Here is a 23,227-nt window from a genome sequence, read left to right on the forward strand (position 1 = left end):
AGCATTTTTGTCATAGGGTGCATGTTCCTGTGCTCCTATGGGCCTCCCTATGTTTACTATTAAAGTGACTGTAAACCCTTAAGATCCCGGCAGTTCAGACTAGGGGGCGATTTATGAAAGTGCGGAAAAGACATGATCCGCTGTAGCGATCAGGTCCGACGCACATCGATAAATCATTTATCATTGCAGAAATAGCGTGATCTAGCTATTTTTAGCGAGATTGCGGCAGAGAGAGGCCCATGACAGTAGCGCTGTCCTTAAGGGCTTAACGACCAGCATGATATGGGTATGGCGCTGGTCGTTAAGGAATTAGCGCCTATTATCTAAAAATACTTTAAAAACAAGGGCAATTAAATGAATTAAACTTTACAAAACATGTTTTTTTTAAAATACCATTTCTTTGCAATGAAGATACCGCCAATCCTCCACCCGCATCTCCTTCTGTATTATGCATATTGATGACTAATCCGGCTTCCTATAATCATTGCATGCCCGATGAGCTGGACGCCAATGGGGGCATGCAACGATTGGAGGAAGCCGGATTTGTCATCGATCTACAAAATACAGGAGATGCGGCAGAGGATCGGCGGTCTGTTTAACGCAAAGGAATTTTTTTTTTAAAGCATGTTTGTAAAGTTTCATGAATTAAAGTGCCCCTATTTTTTTATATATATATTTTGAGATACTGGGCACTAATTCCTTAAACTTTGCAATCATTTTAAGAACAAGGCAAATTTTATCATAGTAGTGAATTGGGAAGTTGTTTAAATTTGCATGTTCTGCCTAAGCCATGAAGATTAATTTGGACTTTACTGTTTCTTTAGGTTTTAACTTAGTAATGCATTTACAGTTACAATTTTATTTGTAATTTTGGCACCTTCCAATTTTGAACCACCTGGCTGTCCAGCCTATGTACAAAATGTACTAGAACTAGATATTAGCAAGCACACCAGTATGTTTAATACAATCCCATAAAATATGCAGACCTTAGTAAATAAAATGAGGGAGTCCTGTTTGATTTTCATGTTACTAAAATGTGGTCATATTAATTGTTTAGACACATCATTTCTATAAGAATTTGTCAATAATAACATGCATATTAAAGAGCAGAGATGATTTCATTATTATTTTAGGTCTTACGCCTTAAACCGATACAATTGTTCATGTTCAAACAACAAAACCTTATGTATATGTTTTTAACTCTATAGTATATTTAGAAGTCATTGCCCATGTTTATTTTTAAATTTATTTATTTAACATATTCATTTGTAAGCCTATGTTATTAATTTACAAAATTATGATTTCTGTTCACAGGCCCCTTTACATAACTAAAATGTAAGAATGAAAAAAAAAAATCATAAACCTAAGTTTTGTAATGTTTGCATATATTCACAATCCATACTTTTTAGCCAATTTAGTGCCAATAAATTTGCCACAAAATGCTTATTCATCATCAAATGTAAGAATAATGTGAAACCATTGCATGTTTACATTTCATATAAATCATGGAATAGATTTGCATATTCTTTAACTTTGATGAGAATTTTACAGCTCTCAGTATAAATTTTTGTCTTCACACACATTGGCACATTGGTATATGCATACAAGTTCATGATCAGCAGTCATTTTTTTAAATGTTTTCCTAAATTATATTTAAACAGGTAATAATGACCTTTCAAGATTCCTTCTTGTCCACTTCTACTCTTTAAGTTCTTGCCCAGCATATGGAAACGTCTTGTGCTTTGTTGCAGTAACAATTATCTATGGCACCTACACAGAGAGATACATACCCATGTCTGAGCTGCAATATGCTGATTAAAGAGAAACTCTTACTAGCAATAGCTGGGAATTTTGTCACAAGTAATGTCCTAACTGTCAACAGGGATGCTAAGCTGTTTTTCTGCTCCTAACCTCAAATGTCTATAATGTTCTGAAAAAGTGGCAAGGGGATACGCTAACCAGAGCCACACTCTATGTTTTTTAGATTACAGAGCAAACGGTACCACACAGAGAAAGTAAAGGGTAATAGATATATTAAGGGGGGAAAACACCTTCATTATTACAGGATGTCTACAGAATAGCTTAATAGGGCCAAATGGATGATAAAAGGATGTTTACCCATTTCCCTCCACCCTCTTAAAAAAACACAAAAAACATGCCCTTAAACCACCAAAAGATGAAATTCATTAAAAAGAAATAGTGTGTCTCAGATTTACATCAGATTCAAAAAATAAGCTTGGAGGGTGGTTGGAAGGTTTTGGGGAGGAACTGTAAGTGATCATAATATTGTATTATTTAGATACCATTTTTTTCAATATACTTTGGAGTTAGCATCTATTGCCCTTTCAATTGTTACGCTTTATTGACAGAGAAGATTCTTAACTTCTTTTGGAAAATATCCTTAAAATATATAACCTCAAATTTCCCCTCAGCTCTGAGTCCCTTAAAACCCTTCCATACCCAACAACTCCAGCTCTGCGTCAGGGAGAAAGGAAAGCACATTAACTGTACCTTCCGTCCCTCTTTCAACACATTACTCACAACCTTGTAAGAAAAGAAACAATTTTCAAAGATTACCCAGTCCCTCTCCCAACACACCCCTATGACGGATATTAAACTATGTCCAAATTGTGTGCGTGTGTGAATGTCAGTTTGCTGCTATGTAAGGGTGAAAAGGTCTTATTTATAGGGACTGTGTTTTCAGCTCTATAGGTTCGCCCGTTGCTTCCTGTTGTCCCTCTGGCTCTGCAGGCCGGGCTCCTTTAAGAATTGAAAGTCTCTCAGAAAGGCCTCTCATTCTGGGAAAAAGGATGAAGTCATACACAAGGCCTCCAAGTGCTCCTCCGATGATAGGGCCCACCCAGTAGACCTACAAGTAAGAGTTAAAAGGAGTAGGTTCAGTTAAGAGATTTCATTGACACTAAGGTTCAGATTATGAATTTGTTCTGATGCAAATTACTATATTTTGCTTTTACCAAACTGAATAAATTATTCTGCCGTGTACATTTGACTATTAAAGGGACCCTAAACACCTGTCTTCTAATCTAATAATCCCTAAAACCCACTTTTTCTTAATAATAAAAAAAATAATCACTGCTGTCTATTTTATATGTTCCTCTTACCCCAAACTGTTGAAGGAGATTGTTTTGAAGCACAGCATTGATCCAGTGCTTGACTTCCTATGTAAGCTGCCATATTGTAGCGTATGTTACAGGGGCACATTAGTCACGTGACAAACACACCTACAGCTACATTACATATACTTAGAGGATCACATCTGTTTGCAGAGTGTGAGCTGCAGTGACTGAAGATACAGATTTATTAGTCAGAGTATAAATGTATTTCACTCTGCAAACCTTACTCACAATCCTATTGCATCAAAAGCCATTACCCCTTTCACTTGCGCACTCTGGAACTCTCGCTTTGTTTGCAACAAGCTCACTTCTATACATGACCTCTTTATCTCCCACTCCCTCAACCTTCTGGTCCTAACAGAACCCTGGCTCTCTCCCCTAGACACAGCATCCACTGCTGCTCTGTCACATGGGAGTCTCCACTTCAGCCACACTCCTAGGTCTGGTAATAGACAAGGAGGTGGTGTAGGTATTTTACTTTCCTCTCGTTGCACCTTTCAACAAATACATCCCATCTCTTCCCTCACATTTCCCTCATTCGAAACCCACATTATTCGCTTATTCTCTACTCTTTCTATATGTGTTGCAGTCATATACCGACCCCCTGGCTCCTCAACTCAATTTCTAGATCACTTGGCTGCCCGGCTACCTTATTTCCTTTCCTCAGAACCCCCTGCCCTCATTATTGGCGACTTCAACATCCCTCTTGACAATCCCACTGTCTCCTCTGCAAAACAACTTATGCAACTCACTTCCTCTTTCGGTCTGTCACATTGGACTGATTTTCCCACTCACAAAGACGCTCACTCTTTTGACCTGATCTTTAGCTATCGATGCACTCTCTCAAACTTCACAAACTCCCCCTTTCCTCTTTCTGACCACCATCTCCTTACTTGCAACATATCATCCCTCCCTACAACTCTCACTCCTTCTACTCCTCACACCAAACTTCACAGAAGCATTATGTCATTAGATCAGCAACAGCTTGCTAATTCCCTCTAACCTCTCCTCTCATCCTTCTCCTCCTTTTCCTGCCCTGAACAATCTATCTGCCACTGTAATTCCACCCTTACATCCGTCCTTGACAATCTCGCCCCTCTTACCATAGCTCAGAAATCATACAGCACTGCAAGTTGAGACCAGCACCGGGTAATGCCCTCCTCGGCTCTGATGCACAGTGGACTGGCTGGCGACCTTCAGCCCCACAATACAAGAAATTCAAAGCTCCACAGCACAAGATAAGAATGTAAATATTCTTTATTTAAATATTAAAAGCATACAAAGAACAGGTAAGCGACGTTTAGAGACCGTGGTCTCTTAATCATGCATCATACAGAAATCATACACTCATCCTCAGCCCTGGCATACTCCTCTGACACAGTACCTACGCAGATGTTCCCGTACTGCTGAGCGGCACTGGAGAAAATCTCGGAGTTCAGCGGATTTTTTTCATTACAAATTCATCTTGAACTCCTATTATTCTGCCCTTAATCTCCATAAGCAACACTACTTCTCTACTCTTATCTCTAATCTTTCTTCAAACCCAAAACGTCTGTTCTCCACTTTCAATACTATCCTCCGCCCTCCCCCACCTCCTAATACAACTTCTCTGTCAGCTCAAGACTTTGCCAGCCAATTCAATAACAAAATCGACTCCATCAGAAATGAAATCAGCTCTCAACATAATTCTATTCTCTCACCCCCTCAAATGCTCTCAATCAAAAACAACCCACATAACCTTAAACTTAGCTCATTCTCCCCTGTTACTGAGGAAGAAGTTTCGGCACTTATACTGCTCTCTCACCTCACTACCTGTCACCTTGACCCTATCCCCTCACAACTACTCCTCTCCCTCTCTGCTACCTTTACCCCTATACTAACACACATTTTCAACCTCTCCCTTAGCACCGGTATATTTCCCTCATCGCTGAAACCTGCACTGGTCACACCTATCCTCAAAAAACCTTCCCTTGATCATACCTCCCCATTCAACTACCGCCCTATTTCCCTCCTCCCTCTTGCCTCAAAGCTTCTTGAAAAACTAGTATATGCATGCCTATACCATTTCCTTACGTTAAACTCCCTTCTTGACCTACTGCAATCTGGTTTTCGTCCCCATCACTCCACAGAGACAGCAATTGTTAAGGTTACCAATAACCTACTTACAGCAAAATCAAAAGGCCACTTCTCTCTGCTTATCCTCCTTGATCTGTCCACAGCCTTTGACACTGTTGACCACCCTCTTTTGCTCCAAACCCTCCAATCCTTCGGCATCTGTGACACAGACCTCTTGTGGCTCTCTTCCTACCTATCAAACCGTACCTTTAGTGTATCCTTCTCTGGGGCCTCCTCTGCCCCATCACCACTTTCTGTCGTAGTACCGCAAGGCTCTGTCCTCGGTCCCCTTCTCTTCTCAATCTACACGTCATCACTAGGTTCCCTAATAAAGTCCCATGATTTCCAATATCATTTGTATGCCGAAGACACCCAAATCTACTTCTCTGCACCAGACCTATCTCCTTCCCGTGTCACTAACTGTCTTTCTCACATCTCTTCCTGGATGTCCTCTCACTACCTCAAACTAAATCTCTCCAAAACTGAGCTCCTCATTTTCCCCCCTTCTTCCTTCCAAAATCTCCACCCCCATTACCATCATTACCCCTACCCCGCATGCCTGATGTCTCGGGGTCACATTTGACTCGGATCTTTCTTACACTCCTGCCGCTTCCACCTTAAAAACATCTCTAAAATTAGACACTTCCTTACACAAGACACAACTAAGATTTTAATCCACTCTCTCATCCGCCACGATTACTGCAACTCTGTCCTCTCTGGTCTCCCCGCCTGCCGCCTAGCTCCTTTACAATCCATAATGAATGCCTCTGCCAGACTCATCTTCCTTACACGTTGCTCTTCATCTGCTGCACCTCTCTGCCAATCCCTTCACTGGCTTCCTCTTGCCTCTAGGAATAAACACAAAATTCTCACTCTGACATTAAGTGAAGCTCGCTCCTGCTGTCAGACAGAGCAGGAGCGAGCTGCACTTAGTCTTATGGCGCGGTTGGGCCGGGCTTTGACTATACAGCTGGCCCGATGTGCTGACTAAAAAAAACAGACCCGCTCAGCAGAGAGCGGGTCTGTAAAAGCGCCATATTTTTAAAATATTAAAAGGGAAAAAAGGCTTTTATAAATATAGCACTTAAATAATGTTATATAATTCTGCACTATGTGCAGAATTATATAACATTATTTTTAAGGTTTACTGTCCCTTTAAAGAAGACTTTAAAAGCTTAAAGATGAATTATTAATGTCCAAATTATTATAACACAGAACGTTAGGGACCTAAGTACTAATGCTCGTACAACCTTAGCAAGGGGTAAGCTATTTGTCGGAAACCTCTGTGTTAGAAAATATGGAAAATATATATGAATATAGATTAGTTGGACATAACTGAAATTACCTAAATGTACATATGCATATACATATATGCATAGAAGATACATATATACATACATATGTATGGAGGAAACAGTAGAACAAATGAACAAACCAAAGGTAAGCTTGCACGAAAAGTGAAGAGAAATGTGTATAGTCTGCCACTAGTAAGTAAAATAACTGGACTGACTGACTCACCAATAATATATATAAAAGAAATCCAGTCGTCGCACTCTCTGGATTTAAACACAGCAACCTGTATTCTGTGAAGTTTTGGGGTGAATGCCCCGAAATGTCAAAGAATAAAGGTTGCTGTTTTTAAATCCAGAGATGTAATATCCTTTTAAGACATTCCACTTCCTTTCTACCTGCCTATAAAACCTCACTTCCTCAGCACACCTTTGCTTGATTATTTTGTGCTGAATCTTGTTTCAAGTACTCCACGTATGCTACACCTCAATCAAGTCACTCGTTGCCGTTGCAACTCAAGCTCCTATGAGCTCTCCTGTGCTATTTTACAGCAGCCTTCAGTTCCCTTGAACAGATACTACTAACCGGCGCGCTCTCTCAGGATTTCTAAACAGCTGTTATTTGTATTGGGGATTTTCCTATCTGTTGCCGCTCTCTTTCTCCTGTACCGGAACCCATCGTAACATCGTGAGTCACTACGTCAAAAGTAGTTCCGGATCCTTTTCCACTACAGCTACTGACTCAAACCTCAGCGTCCTGATCTTACACTGAACCGCAAGTATTGTAACTTAATTCTTGGACTGTATCTATCTTACGCAAGTATCTATCCTGTAGTTACTCACCTGTAACTTTGTTAACACCTCCGCTGCACTTGAATATACAATTGTGACCTACTTTTCTCTTGAATCAGAAGTACGCTTATGAACTCACCTTTTTGAACAAGTTGTACTCTGTTTCTTTTTTGCCACTAATCCACTATGTACAGGAGAGGCTGCTGAAGTGCCTGTAAGCTCTTCTCTGTGCATTAAGTTAATATTTATATTTATCTAAGAACTCCTCACATGAACCATACTTTGAGGGAGTGTCTCACTTGATTAACTTGCTGCTGGTTGTTAACATCCAGGTGGTTAAAGGTATCACTCTGGTTTCACAGACCCAGCTACAAAACTGACATTATATTCACTTGTCAGTAACTTAGCCACTACATATTACAGACAATTGGATTTATTTTGTGTATATTTTCTGCACCCTGGTAATAGATTTCAAGGTGAGTGGGAGTGCACTATCTAGGACATTTTATATATATATATATATTAGGGATGGGCAAATGTTTCGCAACATTCGAAAAATGAAACGAATTTTAACACGTGCGTTCGAATCGAATTTCGAATGTTTACATAACATTCTAACATTCGATTTTCGAATGTTCGGTTTCGAATTTCAATATTCGAATTATGCAATATTCTAATTCGAAAAATTTGAATTTATATGTTTGTAATAGTATTTCTAATGCTTTGTTTAAATGTAATATTCGAATTATGCAATATTCTATATAGAAACATTCGAAAATATATATTTGTATCTATTATGTATCAATTTACTAGATTCCCTCTCTACCACATGAACTATTGAACTTCTGAATAGTATTTGTTAAATAGAATGTTAAATTCGAAATTTCGAATGTGGACATTCGATATAATTATAAACATTCGAATTCGAAAGTGACATTCGAAAACTGTAAATAGCATTCGATTATAGAATTTTTAAGACTATTTGTTCTTATCAACATTCGGATATATAATTCGAATTTCGGTAATAACATTCGTTCTAACATTCGAATTCGGACATTTACACATTCGCCCATCCCTAATATATATATATATATGTATGTATGTATGTGATGGTATTTTGGTACAATATATATCTATGCATATATTCTATGAATCAGTGGCGTCACTAGGGGGGGGGGGGTTAGGCGGGCCGCACCCTAATTTTTTTAATTAGAGGGGCTGGCATTTGTGAACATTGGTGGGACTGGGGAAGTTGTAGACACACAATTTTTTTGCCCCTTGAGCCAGTGCTGCAATTTCAACATAGTTTTCCCGGCTGCTTTTGCTTGTTTGTACTTTGCTTCTCCCCTGCCCAATTTCTCTATGAATGTTGTGGGCATGCCGTGGGGCTTGCAAAGTTGCGCTGCTAGCCTAAACCTGCCTGCCTACCTGTGCTCACTGCTCAGTGACATGTGGAGCAGTGGAGTCACTCACTGCTGTGCTGTCTCTCTAAACGGGAACTGGCAAATCATGAGGGGATGCCTGGCACCTGACCGCATGACTGTTTGACACTGTCTTTAAAGTGAAGGAGCCACGTATGATGCCCACCAGACCATTACGGTTACGGTACACTAAGTGCACACTGAACAGGTAGGAGGGCGGGCGGGGGTCTGGGGGTGGGCAGACTGCAGAGGTGATTGGCTATAAGAAGCGGTAGGCACGCGGCCCGGGGCTGTGCACTGACAGACTTGGAACAGAGTCAGAGAGCAGAATTTTCATAGTTTGCGCGCCTAAACCTTTTCTTCAGTGATTTATTTTAGAGTGCTCTGTTAATCTTTCATTTGATGCTCTGCTGAGCCAGGGAGCAGCTCTAGGCATGCGCTTTATAATTAATGCAGTGCAGTTTACATATTTTGTAAGTGTGTGTCTGAGTTTTTGTGTGTGTGTGTGTCTCAGTGTCTTTGTGTGTGTGTGTGTGTGTGTCTGAGTGTGTTTCCGAGTGTTTGTGTGTGCATCTGAGTATGTTTTTAAGTGTGTCTGAGTGTTTGTATGTGTGTGTGCCTGTGTTTTTGTGTGTGTCTGCTTTCTGGGGGGGGGGGTGACACCATAACTTACCGCACCGGGTGACACCAAACCTAGTGACGCCACTGCTATGAATATCTATTTAAAAATACATGGAACATATTCTGCTATGTGCAGAACATTGTAATGTCAAATATTTACAGTAAATACACAGTATAAGACTTTATTAAATATGAATATTGCATAAATATGTTTTTACATGTTTTCATCTACTTAAAGGGACATGAAACCCAATTTTTTTCTTTCATGATTTAGAAAGAGCATGTCATTTTAAACAACTTTCTAATTTACTTCTATTATCTAATTTGCTTCATTCTCTTGATATCACTTGCTGAAAAGCATATCTAGATATGCTCAGTAGCTGCTGATTGGTTGCTGCACATAGAGGCCTTGTGTGATTGGCTCACACATGTGCATTGCTATTTCTTCAACAAAGGATATCTAAAGAATTGAGCAAATTAGATAATAGAAGTAAATTGGAAAGTTGTTTAAAATTGCATGCCCTATCCGAATCATGAAAGTTTAATTTTGACTAGACTGTCCCTTTAAATGCAAAGGGCTCCAATGCAAATGTGTGTGTGTGTGTGATTTTTTTAAAATAATTTTTATTAGATAGTGTTATTATGAGTGTAACTGTACTTTGTAATGTATTTTTTATGTTTTTGTGACACTTTTTTGTTTTGCAAAACAGTTAACCAGAGCTCTGAGTGCACGCTGTACCAATGCATGCTAACTTTAATTGCGATCAAGTGATAGCGATTTACTTTCAACTTGTAATACAAACACTACATCCGATGCATGCAAATAGCCGTGATAAACCTCTATTCGCTTGCACATAACTGTTAGAGTGCCACTTGTAATCTGGCTCTGAACCTTTAACCCCAAATATATTTTGTGTGTCAGTAATTTGTATATCTATTTTTAAAGAATAAATACTTTATGGTAGATACAGTGAGGGAAAAAATTATTTGATCCCCTGCTGATTTTGTTTGTTTGCCCACTGACAAAGAAATGATCAGTCTATAATTTTAATGGTAGGCTTATTTGAACAGTGAGAGACAGAATAACAACAAAAAATAACAACAAAAAATCCAGAAAAACACATTTCAAAAAGTTATCAATTGATTTGCATTTTAATGAGTGGCAAAACCCTTGTTGGCAAACACAGAGGTCAGACGTTTCTTGTAGTTGGCCACCCGGTTTGCACACATCTCAGGAGGGATTTTCTCCCACTCCTCTTTGCAGATCATTAAGGTTTCGAGGTTGACGTTTGTCAACTCGAACCTTCAGCTACCTCCATAGATTTTCTATGGGATTAAGTTCTGGAGACTGGATAGGCCACTCCAGGACCTTAATGTGCTTCTTCTTGAGCCACTCCTTTGTTGCCTTCATGTGTTTTAGGTCATTGTCATGCTGGAATACCCATCCACGACCAATTTTCAATGTCCTGGCTGAGGGAAGGAGGTTCTCACCCAAGATTGGCCCAGTCCATCGTGCCTTTGATGCGGTAAAGTTGTCCTGTCCCCTTAACAGAAAAATACCCCAAAGCATAATGTTTCCACCTCCATGTTTGATGGTGGGGATGGTGTTCTTGGGGTCATAGGCAGCATTCCTCCTCCTCCAAATACGGCGAGTTGAGTTGATGCCAAAGAGCTCGATTTTGGTTTCATCTAACCACAATACTTTCACCCAGTTCTCCTCTGAATCATTCAGATTTTTATTGGCAAACTTCAGACAGGCATGTACATCTACTTTCTTGAGCAGGGGGACCTTGCAGGCGCTGCAGGATTTCAGTCCTTAACGGCATAGTGTGTTACCAATTGTTTTCTTGGTGACTATGGTCCCAGCTACCTTGAGATCATTGACAAGATCCTCCTGTGTTGTGCTGAACTGATTCCTCATTGAAACTCCACAAGGTGAGATCTTGCATGGAGCCCGAGAAAGATTGACAGTTATTTTGTATTTATTCCATTTGCGGATAATCGCACCATTTGTTGTCACCTTCTCACCAAGCTGCTTGGCAATGGTCTTGTAGCTCATTCCAGCCTTGTGTAGGTCTACAATCTTGTACCTGTCATCTTTGGACAGCTCTTTTATACAGGTAACAAGCTGAGATTAGGAGCACTCCCTTTAAGATAGTGCTCCTAATCTCAGCTCGTTACTTGTATAAAAGATACCTGGGAGCCAGAAATCTTGCTGATTGATAGGGGATCAAATACTTTTTCCAGAGGGTTTGTGCATAGAACACATATATTGGAGCTATTGTGGCTTTACCTTTGTGAATACAGCAAGTTTGGACTTTAATATATTTTGTTACAAAGTTACCCTATGTATTTTGTTTGTTTCTTTCATTGAGGAACCAACATTGTACATTTACTTTTGGAACTTTTATTTGCATTGTTTAGGATTGTTTCTTTTTTTATTTATTCACTTAAACACTTTTTATTGTTTATCACTTTGACACATTTTTATTCTTTTACAATTAAGTTGATCTGTCAAAATCTGAGATCAGGCTTACTGATGATTGTTTGGCATGTCTAATGTAACAAACTGCATATTGACTTCAATAAATGCTGCCTTACTATAGTGTGATATATTTAATAAGGATGCAGAAGGCCCTTATGATTTTGTTGAGATGCTTAATAGGAAAACATTAATGTTCATATTTCGCAATATTTAACCTATTCCCCTAGAATTATTCATGGAAAACATAGAGATGGTGATATTTTGAAAAGTAAGACACCATGGGGCAGATTTAATAAGCAGCATAAATTAAGAAGCAGCAGTCGGGATGATTGACACCCCATGCTAGAGGCCAATGGTCCGTGAATGTGCAGGGGGCGGCATTGCCCAAGCATTTCACAAGAAATGCTTGTGCAATGTTAAATGCTGACAGCATATGCTGTGGGCATTTAGTGATGTTGGGCACACATTATTCGCTACTGAAAATCATGTCCGCCCGACACTTAGTAAATTGACCCCCTTGTATTTAGAGCAGTAATTGGTGAGTTCCATGTATGTAATGTTAGACTGGCTACCAAGAGATTATTATTAATGAAGATACCCAATGGCACTACTGAAATACAAAGGGCTCAATCCTCAATTACTTAGCCTATGGCTTCACTTTATTCAGCGGTAAATGAGGTGCTCTGTAAATTTTAAATAAAAGTAGTTAATGAATGGTCAGGTGACCACTACTTATAGATACACATATTAGCACACTTGCCCTAATAAAATTTCCAATGTTATGTTGTATGTGTTCATCATTTGTGTGTTTCACTTTAAAATGTTTATTAAAATACTTTGTTAAAAAATGGAAAAAGAAAAAATTAAAAAGCACTCTCTACAACCAACTTTGATTCAGTTGATAAATAGGCCCATATTTATCAAGCTCTGAGCAGACGGACAGGAATCGCCGGAAATCAACCCGATCGGGTTGATTGACACCTCCCTGCTGGCGGCCGATTGGCCACGAGACAGCAGGGGGTGGCGTTGCACCAGCAGCTCTTGTGAGCTGCTGGTGCAATGTTAAATGTGGAGAGCGTATTGCTCTCCGCATTTAGAGAGGTCTTGCGGACCTGATCCGCACTGTCGGATCAGGTCCGCAAGACCTTTGATAAATAGAGGCCATAGTATTTGCATACCACTTGATTAATCTTATTAGATTATGTATATGTCTGAAAGGGATCCTATAAGCTTAAAGGGACTTGATACCAAAATGTTGAAACACTTGAAACTGATGCAGCATAGCTGTAAAAAGCTGACTATAAAATATCACCCGAACATCTCTATGTAAAAAAAAAAAGATATTTTACCTCAAAATGTCATAAGTATTCACACCCCATTGTAAAAGACTTTAAGCAGCCAATCAGTATGCCTGTCCCAGGACTTACAAGGGAGCGTACCTCATGCACACTCATGTTATTTCCCTAATGAGTTTAAGGAAGTTTACAATGAAATCTCATAAGTGTGCATGAGGCACACTCCCTTGCAAGTCTTCGGACAGGCATATCTCATTACAGTAAAACAGTTCATGACCTCAGCACTGCTGATGCTGATTGGCTGCTGTTCATTTCTTCCTTTTTAAAAAACAAACAAAAAAAAAACCTGCAGCTGGGCAGTAACAAAGATAACTTTTTACAGAGCACTTACTCTGGTGAGCTGAGGAAATTTTGAGGTAAAATAACTCCCTTTTTTTACATAGAGATGTTCAGGTGATGTTTTCCTGTCAGCTTTTTACAGTTATGCTTCATCACTTTCAAGTGATTTAGCATATAAATATTATGTCCCTTTAAAGGGATATGAAACCCAAAAATTTTCTTTTGTGATTCAGACAGAGCACATAATTTAAAAAAAGCTTCCAATCTGCTTCTTTCTCATGAAAGCACTACATGGCAGGAAATAGTGCTGCATCTAGTGCTCTTGCAAATAGATAAATAAACATTCTTGTAAAACTGCTTCTATGTAGTGCTCCAGAAATGGACCGGCTCCTATGCAAACAAAATATACCAAGAGAACAAAGAAAAATGTATAATAGAAGTAAATTAGAAAGTTGTCACGGATACCAGACAGCTAAGGCTACCCCCACCCCCCATACAACCTCACCCCTGTTTCTCAGTGGTTTTGGGCCCCTCAGAGCAACCACAATCTCTGGAAGCTTTTGTTTGCAAGGTTTTGTGTTCCAAACTTGTTTAGAGAAGAGCTGGTCTATGACCTTGAAAACCCTCCTAGGCTGGCTGGGCTCCTGGAACTCCCGGTTGGCCGCTTCACAACGGACACCCGCCTAACTCCTCTCAGGCTGTCCGGGCTCCTGGAACTCCCGGTCGGCCACAGGACAGCAGGACACCTGCTAACTTTACCCCTGGTTGCTCCAGCAACCATGTGCCCCAGAGCTCCGCTCATTTGGGGGTTAGTAGCCCCTAGGGAGGACAAGAGGTGGGGGAATTACCGGAGGGGAGCTGCTTTGGGAACTGGGGATTTTGGACACCCCTACCCCCATAAATTCAACGGGCTGTATATCTGGTCCCCAATAACGAATCATGCCGCTTTTTGGACTGCGGGATCTGGGCATCTGGGGACCGAGAGCTTTCAAATGACACCCTAGAAGTGCCGCCGCTCCCCCGAAATCACCACAAAACCGTCACCACTGTGTCCTGGGATTCTGTGGGACTATGGTTGCTATGGAGGCGCCGGTCAGTCTGGAAGGGCGGGAATGGCGGGAAAACTGTGGCATTGTCTTTTGTTCTTATCAAGATAAGTGTGTGTATAAAAGATGTGTGTTTTGCTCAATAAAATCAGTTCTATTTTCACCTGAATGCTAGTCTGTCTAGTTATTTGGGTGGGCTCCTGCTAGAACCACTTTCATGAGCTACATAGCAGCCTGTTCCAGGCAGAGGAAGGACTCTCTGGCAGAGTTACCTAGTCTGGGTAGCTGGAGTCTGCCACAGGGTGGGACCCTGAGTACTGGTGCTGTTGGGCATCAGGGGTGGCTGCAGGCTGTGGTCATTTGCCAGCTACATAGCTGCAGTCGGCAGGGAGGAAGCAGGACCCTTTTGGCGGAGCTACCCAGTCGGGGTAGCAGGGGTATCCGTCACATTGGCTGGCAGTGGTGGGATCTGCTTCTTTCACACAGTTTCTTTTGACAGAGGAGACGTGCCACAGTAGCCGGTAAATATGGAGGCAGAGTTCCTAGGGAGAGTACAAAAGATGCTGACCGGAACAAATGATCCTTGCTCGGAACAGGACGTTCTGGCATGGAGGAACCTTGCCCTCCGAGACCTCTGGTGGGAGGCTTTTCAACAGGAGCAGGAAAATGGAAAGGTCCTCCCCATGAATGACACGAGATTCCGGGTTCAGTGGACCGTAAGACTGCTTTTCCTGGGAGAACAGCCAAAGTAGGAATGGCTAGCTGTTCTACATAGACTGATCCAGCAAGAGATGTGGGTGGAGGACGGCTATCGGGCCCTCCAATGGCTCGCTATGCAAGGGCAGCCATGGCTGGAGGATGGCTCCCCCACAGAGGGCTTTGGCTTCGGCGGCCCTGGATTGCTGTTTACAAAAAGGACAGAGGACCTACAGTTTGGGAGCCAGACAGACCAGGGTCTGGAGGATATCTCTAGGCTCCAAGAGGAACTGCTGGATCTCTTGAAGGAATCCTGGCTACTAGATGATATGGATTTTATAATTGATCAGGAAGAGGCACTGGTCAAGGAATACAAGAGGCTGCTAGATCTTGTTAAGCAGTGTGCCAAGGGCATACAGATCTGCGGTGCAGCCCTCTGGGATTCATGGAGCTCGACCGTGAAGGAGTGGCAGCAAAGAAAAAAGGAACCAGGGCTGCTGGATCCTGATCAGCAGTCTGGCTCTGAGCTTATAGACTTGGACAAAGGAGCCACCCCAGCAGAAGCGCTGACAACAGGGCAGAGAGCCGCCAGCCTCTGCCCAGCACCTGTAACAGCTCCAGGAAACCAGGGAGCGGAGCCAGTCATCCTCCCTCCCCATAAACAGAACCCCTTCCTGGGAGAGGAGACAGTCGGTCTATCTCCCCAGCGGCAGAGCCAGGAGCCGGGAGAGGAGACAGTCGGTCTCTCTCCCCAGCGGCAGAGCCATCCCCTGGCAGTGGAGGTAGTCGTCCTCCCTCCCCCTAAGCAGAACTCCTTCCTGGGAGAGGAGACAGTTGGTCTCTCTCCCCAGCGGCAGAGCCAGGAGCCGGGAGAGGAGACAGTCGGTCTCTCTCCCCAGCGGCAGAGCCATCCCCTGGGAGTGGAGGTAGTCGTCCTCCCTCCCCCTAAGCAGAACCCCTTTCTGGGAGAGGAGACAGTCGGTCTCTCTCCCCAGCGGCAGAGCCAGGAGCCGGTAGAGGAGACAGTCGGTCTCTCTCCCCAGCTGCAGAGCCAGGAGCCGGGGGAGGAGACAGTCGGTCTCTCTCCCCAGCGGCAGAGCCATCCCCTGGGAGCGGAGGTAGTCGTCCTCCCTCCCCATAAGCAGAACCCCTTTCTGGGAGAGGAGACAGTCGGTCTCTCTCCCCAGTGGCAGATCCATCCTTCGGGAGCAGAGGTAGTCATCCTCCCTCCCCTTACAGAGAGGCCCTTGCAGGGAGAGATGGGTATCGATATCTCTCCCCAGCAGCCGAAACCCTTTCTGGGAGAGGAGACAGTTGGTCTCTCTCCCCAGCGGCAGCAAAGTTTCCCATGGAGCGGAGATAGCAGACCTCCCTCCCTAGTGGTAGATCTCCTTCTCGGGAGAAGAGACAGATGGTCTCTCCCCTCAGTAGCTTGGCAGTGTCTCTACCCTTTTCTTGTCCCAGAGTATTTCTCACCAGGGGCAGGCGTTGCATTAGGCAAGGAGGAGAAAAGCTTATACAGTTGGTGCCACATGTTTTGCCTGCCCCACCAAGAAGTAACCTCCCCCTCTGGTCTGGGGTGGGTCCGCCGGTACTAAACCGAGTGTCACAGAGAGAGGCAGTGTGGCCCTGGAACTTGAGGACCCTGGAACTTGTGGGACACCCGAGAAGTGGAGGGCCACCGTCGGACAGCCCTAGGCCGACCCGTTAAGGGTCTAGCCGGGTCTGCGGAACTGGATAGGAGGAGATGTCATGGATACCAGACAGCTAAAGCTACCCCCCACCCCCCAACAACCTCACCCCTGTTGTTTCTCAGTGGTTTTGGGCTCCTCAGAGCAACCACAATCTCTGGAAGCTTTTGTTTGCATGGTTTTGTGTTCCAAACTTGTTTAGAGAAGAGCTGGTCTATTACCTGGAAAACCCTCTTAGGCTGGCTGGGCTCCTGGAACTCCCGGTCGGCCTCCTCACAACGGACACCCGCCTTACTCCTCTCAGGCTGTCCGGGCTCCTGGAACTCCCGATCGGCCACAGGACAGCAGGACACCCGCTAACTTTACCCCTGGTCGCTCCAGCAACCATATGACCCAGAGCTCCGCTCATTTGGGGATTAGTAGCCCCTAGGGAGGAGAAGAGGTGGGGGAATTACCGGAGGGGAGATGCTTTGGGAACTGGGGATTTTGGACACCCCTAACCCCATAACTTCAATGGGCTGTATTTCCGGTCTCCAATAACGAATCATGCCGCTTTTTGGACTGCGGCATCTGGGGACCGAGAGCTTTGAAATGCCGCCACTGTGGATTGTGTGGGACTATGGTTGCTATGGAGGCGCCGGTCAGTCTGGAGGGGCAGGAATGGCGGGAAAACTGTGGCATTTTCTTCTTTTCTTGTCAAGATAAGTGTGTGTATAAAAGATGTGTGTTTTGCTCAATAAAATCAGTTCCATTTTCACCTGAATGCTAGTCTGTCTAGTTATTTGGGTGGGCTCCTGCTAGAATCACTTTCCTAAGCTACATAGCAGCCTGTTCAAGGCAGAGGAAGGACACACTGGCAGAGCTACCTAGTCTGGGTAACTGGAGTCTGCCACTGGGTGGAACCCTAAGTACTGGTGCTGTTGGACATCAGGGGTGGCTACAGGCTGTGGTCACTTGCCAGCTACATAGCTGCAGTTGGCAGGGAGGAAGCAGGACCCGTTTGGCGGAGCTACCCAGTCGGGGTAGCAGGGGTATCCATCACAAAAGTTATTTAAAATCGCATGCTCTATCTGAATTATGAAAGAAAAATTTTGGGTTTCATATCCCTCTAATTCAGGGTGAGGTTTAAGCCCAATCTATATAGAGATAGCCGTACAGAAATTATTATAAAAAAATGCAACACAGTGGCAGCTCCTGTCCCTGCACACATATATTAAAGGTATTTGGCTACCAAGAGAGTATCTGCTAGACTGTACTTGCTTGGGGTCCCCAGACTGCTTCTTCCAGGATTCATTAAAATTAATCTTTTTACTGAATTATTTGTGCTGCTCCCCTTTGCCTATTCTTTCTCTTTTTATCTTTCATTCCTCCCCTTCCCCTTTCATTTGTTCCCATTTAACCTGCTTGAATGTATTATAAATACCTAATTTAGCTATGGTATCCCTACCTATACTGAAATATTCTAAACTTTCATGATTCAAAGAGGGCATGTCATTTTAAACAACTTTCCAATTTACTTTTATCACCAATTTTGCTTTGTTCTCTTGGTATTCTTAGTTGAAAGCTAAACCTAGGTAGGCTCATAAACCGATTTCTAAGCCCTTGAAGGCTGTCTTATATTTCAGTGCATTTTGACAGTTTTTCACCACTAGAGGGTGTTAGTTCATGTGATTCACATAGATACCATTGAGCTCATGCACGTGAAGTTACCTAGGAGTGAGCACTGATTGGCTAAAATGCAAGTCTGTCACAAGAACTGAAATAAGGGAGCAGAGGCATAGATACAAGGTAATTACAGAGGTAAAACATGTATTATTATAACTGTGTTGGTTATGCAAAAACTGGAGAATGGGTAATAAAGGAATTATCTATCTTTTTAAACAACCACATTTCTGGTGTTGACTGTCCCTTTAAGTATAGGCTATAGCAAAGCTGTGTAATCATAGCCATCAGAAGAAATTACACTCCCAGTGGGGGTGACGAGAGATAAGTAATAACATGTTAACTTTCAATTGTTCTCTCTAAGGGCCCGATGATCTAAAACCCGCAATTTCAGGTGTGCTTTTTCTCGCCAACTCCCGCAGGAGCTGCCTTCGTGGAATTATCGTGAAAAAGGGGCAGTCCCTGCAAGTAGCAAGATGTCTCCTATTAAAAGTAATGGCGCTCCCTGGAAAGGGACACTTTGCTCCGTAGAGTGAAGTTAGCAGCGAGCAGGGGGCGCACTTTAAAAATTAAATCCTGCAGCCAATATAAGTCACATTACCCTACTTTTTGCGTATAGCAACTTAGAATCGCCTGTACTTTTGTATACATGTGTTTGTCTTTTAAGGTTATAAGTATTTCAAGTGTTTTGAGAAAAGCTTGCCACTTTTAAGTTGGTAAGATAAAACTTTGAGATCTGCAGGTGGAAAATCTTTACAGAATTACGCTGGGATTAGGGAGACTATTTCATATACGCCAAAAAATGCCCATGTTCAGCCCATTTTACGAGGAGAAAAAAAAACAATTACTTTGTATTTTGTACTTTTACGTATACATGTTTGATAACCCTTAATACATTTTTCCCCTGCTTATTTTTGTGTGAATGGTTAAATTAATCATTTTGTATGATGTTTAAAATACAAATTTTATTGTGTAGTTTTCATATGAAAATGCAGTATTCGCCCCTTAGCAAGGTTTTAGATCATTCTACCTGGCAAGCATTGTTTAATAATCTTGCCAGCCCAGAGAGCTTTAGATAGTATTGGGCTTTGGTTTACAGACAGCGATAAGATAAAGAAGCAAATGTGTACAGTGATAAAATATGGAGATCTGATTTCCCTGCAAACTCAATCCATTTTAATGGGCTGTGGTTTTAAAGAACAAAAACAGCTATTTCATATACAAAATAAACGTAAAGAAGCAATTTATCATACATTTTATAGCAGGTGATATGTCATTGGAAACACATTAAGGGAAAAACACTTTTACAGTATACTGTCCCTTTAACTACCAGGCCACCTTATTTTGGTTCTCCTTTCCACCTTCTCTTTTCCTTCTTTAAATGGAATGAATTTACTGTCTCCCACTGACTCCTTTCCCTGTCTTCCCTTGCCCTTCCGCACATTCATTTAAACCCCTCCACTCCAGTATTGTTTCCCCTCCGTGGCTAACACTCATTGCTTATTAACACTAAGGGCCAGATTACAAGTAGAGCGCTAAACTATTGTGTACCTGCAAACGGGCAAATTTGCCCATTTGCGGACGCGCAATAAATAACCAGCCATAAGTTATTGCTACTACAAGCTTGCGGCAGCAATTAACCGATCTCTGGTTAATTTTCTAAAAGTGCCCCAAACGCCCTCAATATAGAGGGCATTATAGTTTTTTTGTATTTTTTAAATGTAGCATTTTTTTTAAATGCAAAACAACTGCACTAGGCAATTTTTGGGGTCTAAAATTGGTGGGATTGGAGTGTTAGACAAAAAATGGCACTGAAAAGTGCCTTTACATTGCGGTCTATGGAAACTGAATGTTACCAGTAAATATATATGTGTATAAATAAATACACATACATTTATGTATTAATATGTGTATATACACATATTAACACATACATATATATGTATATAGTCATATTCATATATATTTAGAAGTATGCTGCAATCCCTACGCTAATTACCCCAATGCTGCGCGAGGTTCTGATGCCATCTCTGCATGAAAAGACGGCCCCCTGTCCAGAAGATCTTCTGGTAGGGGCAGATTGATTCGGTTTCAGAAGGCCTGGTCTTGCTCAGATCAGGATCCCTGGGTTATCTATATCATATTCCAGGGTTATCGTATAGGTTTTCTGACCTGACCTCCTTGGGAACGGTTTAATCTGTAACATGTTCCAAAAGATCCTGTAAAGGTGGCTTCCTTTGTCCAATGTGTTCAAGATTTAGAGGAAATGGGAGTGGTTCAATCTGTGCCAATATCTCATACAAGGAGAGGGTTTTTACTCCAACCTCTTTATTGTCGCAAAGAAGGAGGGCACCTACCATCCTATCATGGATTTAAAGTGAAAGTAAATCCTAGAATTTTACAAACGCTAGGATTTACTATTGAAACAAATAAAGGGGACTTTTCATTTTTTTGCCGTGGGCTGCTCTACAAAGTAAAAAGGCGATCGATTGAATCAAATAAAGGAGCTTTCTACATGAAGTATCTTATACTTCACGAATGAAAGTCCCTTTATTTGTTTCAATAGTAAATCCTAGCATTTGTAAAATGCTAGGATTTACTTTCACTTTAAAGACTCTGAACAAATTTGTATGTGTACCTTCATTCAAAATGTAAACTATCCGTATGATTTTTCCTCTAGTTAAAGGATGCTTATCTGCACATCCCAAAGGTATTGGGGGCTCTCTTGGCAGTGATCAGAGCTCAGGGAATCCCCATTTGCACAATATTATCCAAGCTCCATCTCTTTGTCTGGCTACCGCTCATACCCACAGAATGGTATCTTTCCTTCAGGAACATGGATGGAAAATCAATGTGCCCAAATGTCCTTATCTCCAGTCAGAAGAGTGGTTTCTCTGGGAGTGATAATAGACTTAGTTCAAATGCGTCTGTTTCTCACAGATGCTTGCAGAACCAAACTTCAGACTGCTTGTCGTTCCCTACAGATGGCCCATTCTCAATCTGTAGCTCAGTGCATGGAAGTAGTGGGTCTCATGGTGGCAGTGTCAGACACCGTACTTTTTTCTCGCTTTCATCTTTTTCCTCTCAAATTGTCCATGCTTCAGCAGTGGTCAAAAGATTGTTTTCAACTGGACCAGCAGATAGATTTCAGTTCTTCAGTCAAACTATCTCTCTCATGGTAGAGGGAAAGTCTCTATTTGACCCTTGGAGCATCTTTTCTTCAGCCTACCTGTACTGTGGTCAATACAGACGCTCATTTAATGGGTTGGGGCATTGTTTGGGGTACCCGGAGGATGCAGGGTGTATGGTCCCCTCAGGAGGCGAGGTTTCCTATCAACATCCTAGATTGGAAAGCAAGAAAACTGAATTGTGTTCCAGTCGGATAATGTCACTGCTCTGGTGTACATCAATCATCAGAGAGGGACTCACAGTCCCTTAGCTATGCGAGAAGTATCTTGCATTCTGTTTTGGGCAGAAGAAAACCATTGCACCCTACCAGCCATCCCTACCAGCCATTCACATTCCCGAAATGAACAATTAAGAGGCAGATTACCTAAGTCGTCAGCCCGTTCATCCAGGAGAATGGTCTCTTCATCTGGAGTTGTTTGATAACTAGTCCTGAGGTGGGGTTTTCCGGAAAAAGATCTAATGGCATCCAAATTAAATCGCAAACTTCCGGTTTATTGCTCCAGGTCAAGCAATCCAAGAGCTCACATGATAGATGCTCTAGTCTGTCCTTAGAATTTTCAACTGGCCTATCTATTTTCTCCGTCTGTTCTTCTTTCAACCTTGGTATCATCCGGATCTCAAGTCTCTGAATTTGACAACATAGAGGTTGAACGGCTAGTTCTCAAAAACAGAGGTTTCTCAGATTCTGTTATCTCTACTTTGCTGCAAGCCAGAAGGCTCATCATGCAAATTATTTATCATAAGATCTGGAAAGCTTACTTTCTTTGGTGTTCTTCTAGAGGTTTCTCTTGTAAATCTTTTAGAATCCCCAGAATTCTTCAGTTCCTTCAGGATGGACTTGATTAGGATTTATAGGCTAGTTCTTTAAAGGGTTAGACTTATCTGTTTTGTTTCATAAGAAGCTGGCTACGTTGCATGATGTTCAAAATTTTGTGCAAGCCTTGGTGAGAATTTGCCCTGTTATTAGGCCCATTTCTCCTTGGAATTTGAATTAGTTTTTTTCTGTTTTTCAAGGTTCCCTTTTGAACCTATGCATACTCTGGATCTAAAATTATTGTTATGGTAGGTTCAATTTCTTCTAGCCATTTCTTCTGCTTGTCAAGTTTCTGAATTATCATCTCTATCTTGTGATCACCCCTTTTTGGATTTTTTTTATCAGCATAAAGTGGTCCTCCAGACTATGATTTTCTTCCAAAGGTGGTGTCTTCAGAGAATATTTATCAGGAAATTGTTGTTCCTTTGCTGTGCCCAAATCCTTCTAACTCTAAGGAACGCCTATTACACAATTTGGTTGTTGTCAGATGCCCAGAGTTAGTGTGCTAACTTCCTCTCCCCATAGACTTCTAATGGGCATGCTAAAGACAGCATTTTCCTGGACTGAGCTAAAGCCGAAGGTGCACTAGAAAGGCCTCAAAAGTGTGTGTGTGTGTATATATATTTATATATATATAT

The 23,227-nt window shown here is 42.0% G+C and overlaps 1 protein-coding gene across 1 annotated transcript in view; it reads right to left on the reverse strand.

The window, feature by feature from the left end:
- Positions 1-1,232: 1,232 nt before the first annotated feature.
- The window catches only part of MIP (major intrinsic protein of lens fiber), an 81,670-nt gene continuing 59,675 nt past the window's right edge, over positions 1,233-23,227 (reverse strand). The window contains exon 4 of the mRNA XM_053704975.1: positions 1,233-2,869. Coding sequence (XP_053560950.1) covers positions 2,684-2,869 — 186 coding nt within the window. The 3' untranslated portion in view covers positions 1,233-2,683. The remainder of the gene's footprint in view (positions 2,870-23,227) is intronic.

Source organism: Bombina bombina, chromosome 3, assembly GCF_027579735.1.
Source record: "Bombina bombina isolate aBomBom1 chromosome 3, aBomBom1.pri, whole genome shotgun sequence".
Taxonomy (NCBI): Eukaryota; Metazoa; Chordata; class Amphibia; order Anura; family Bombinatoridae; genus Bombina; species Bombina bombina.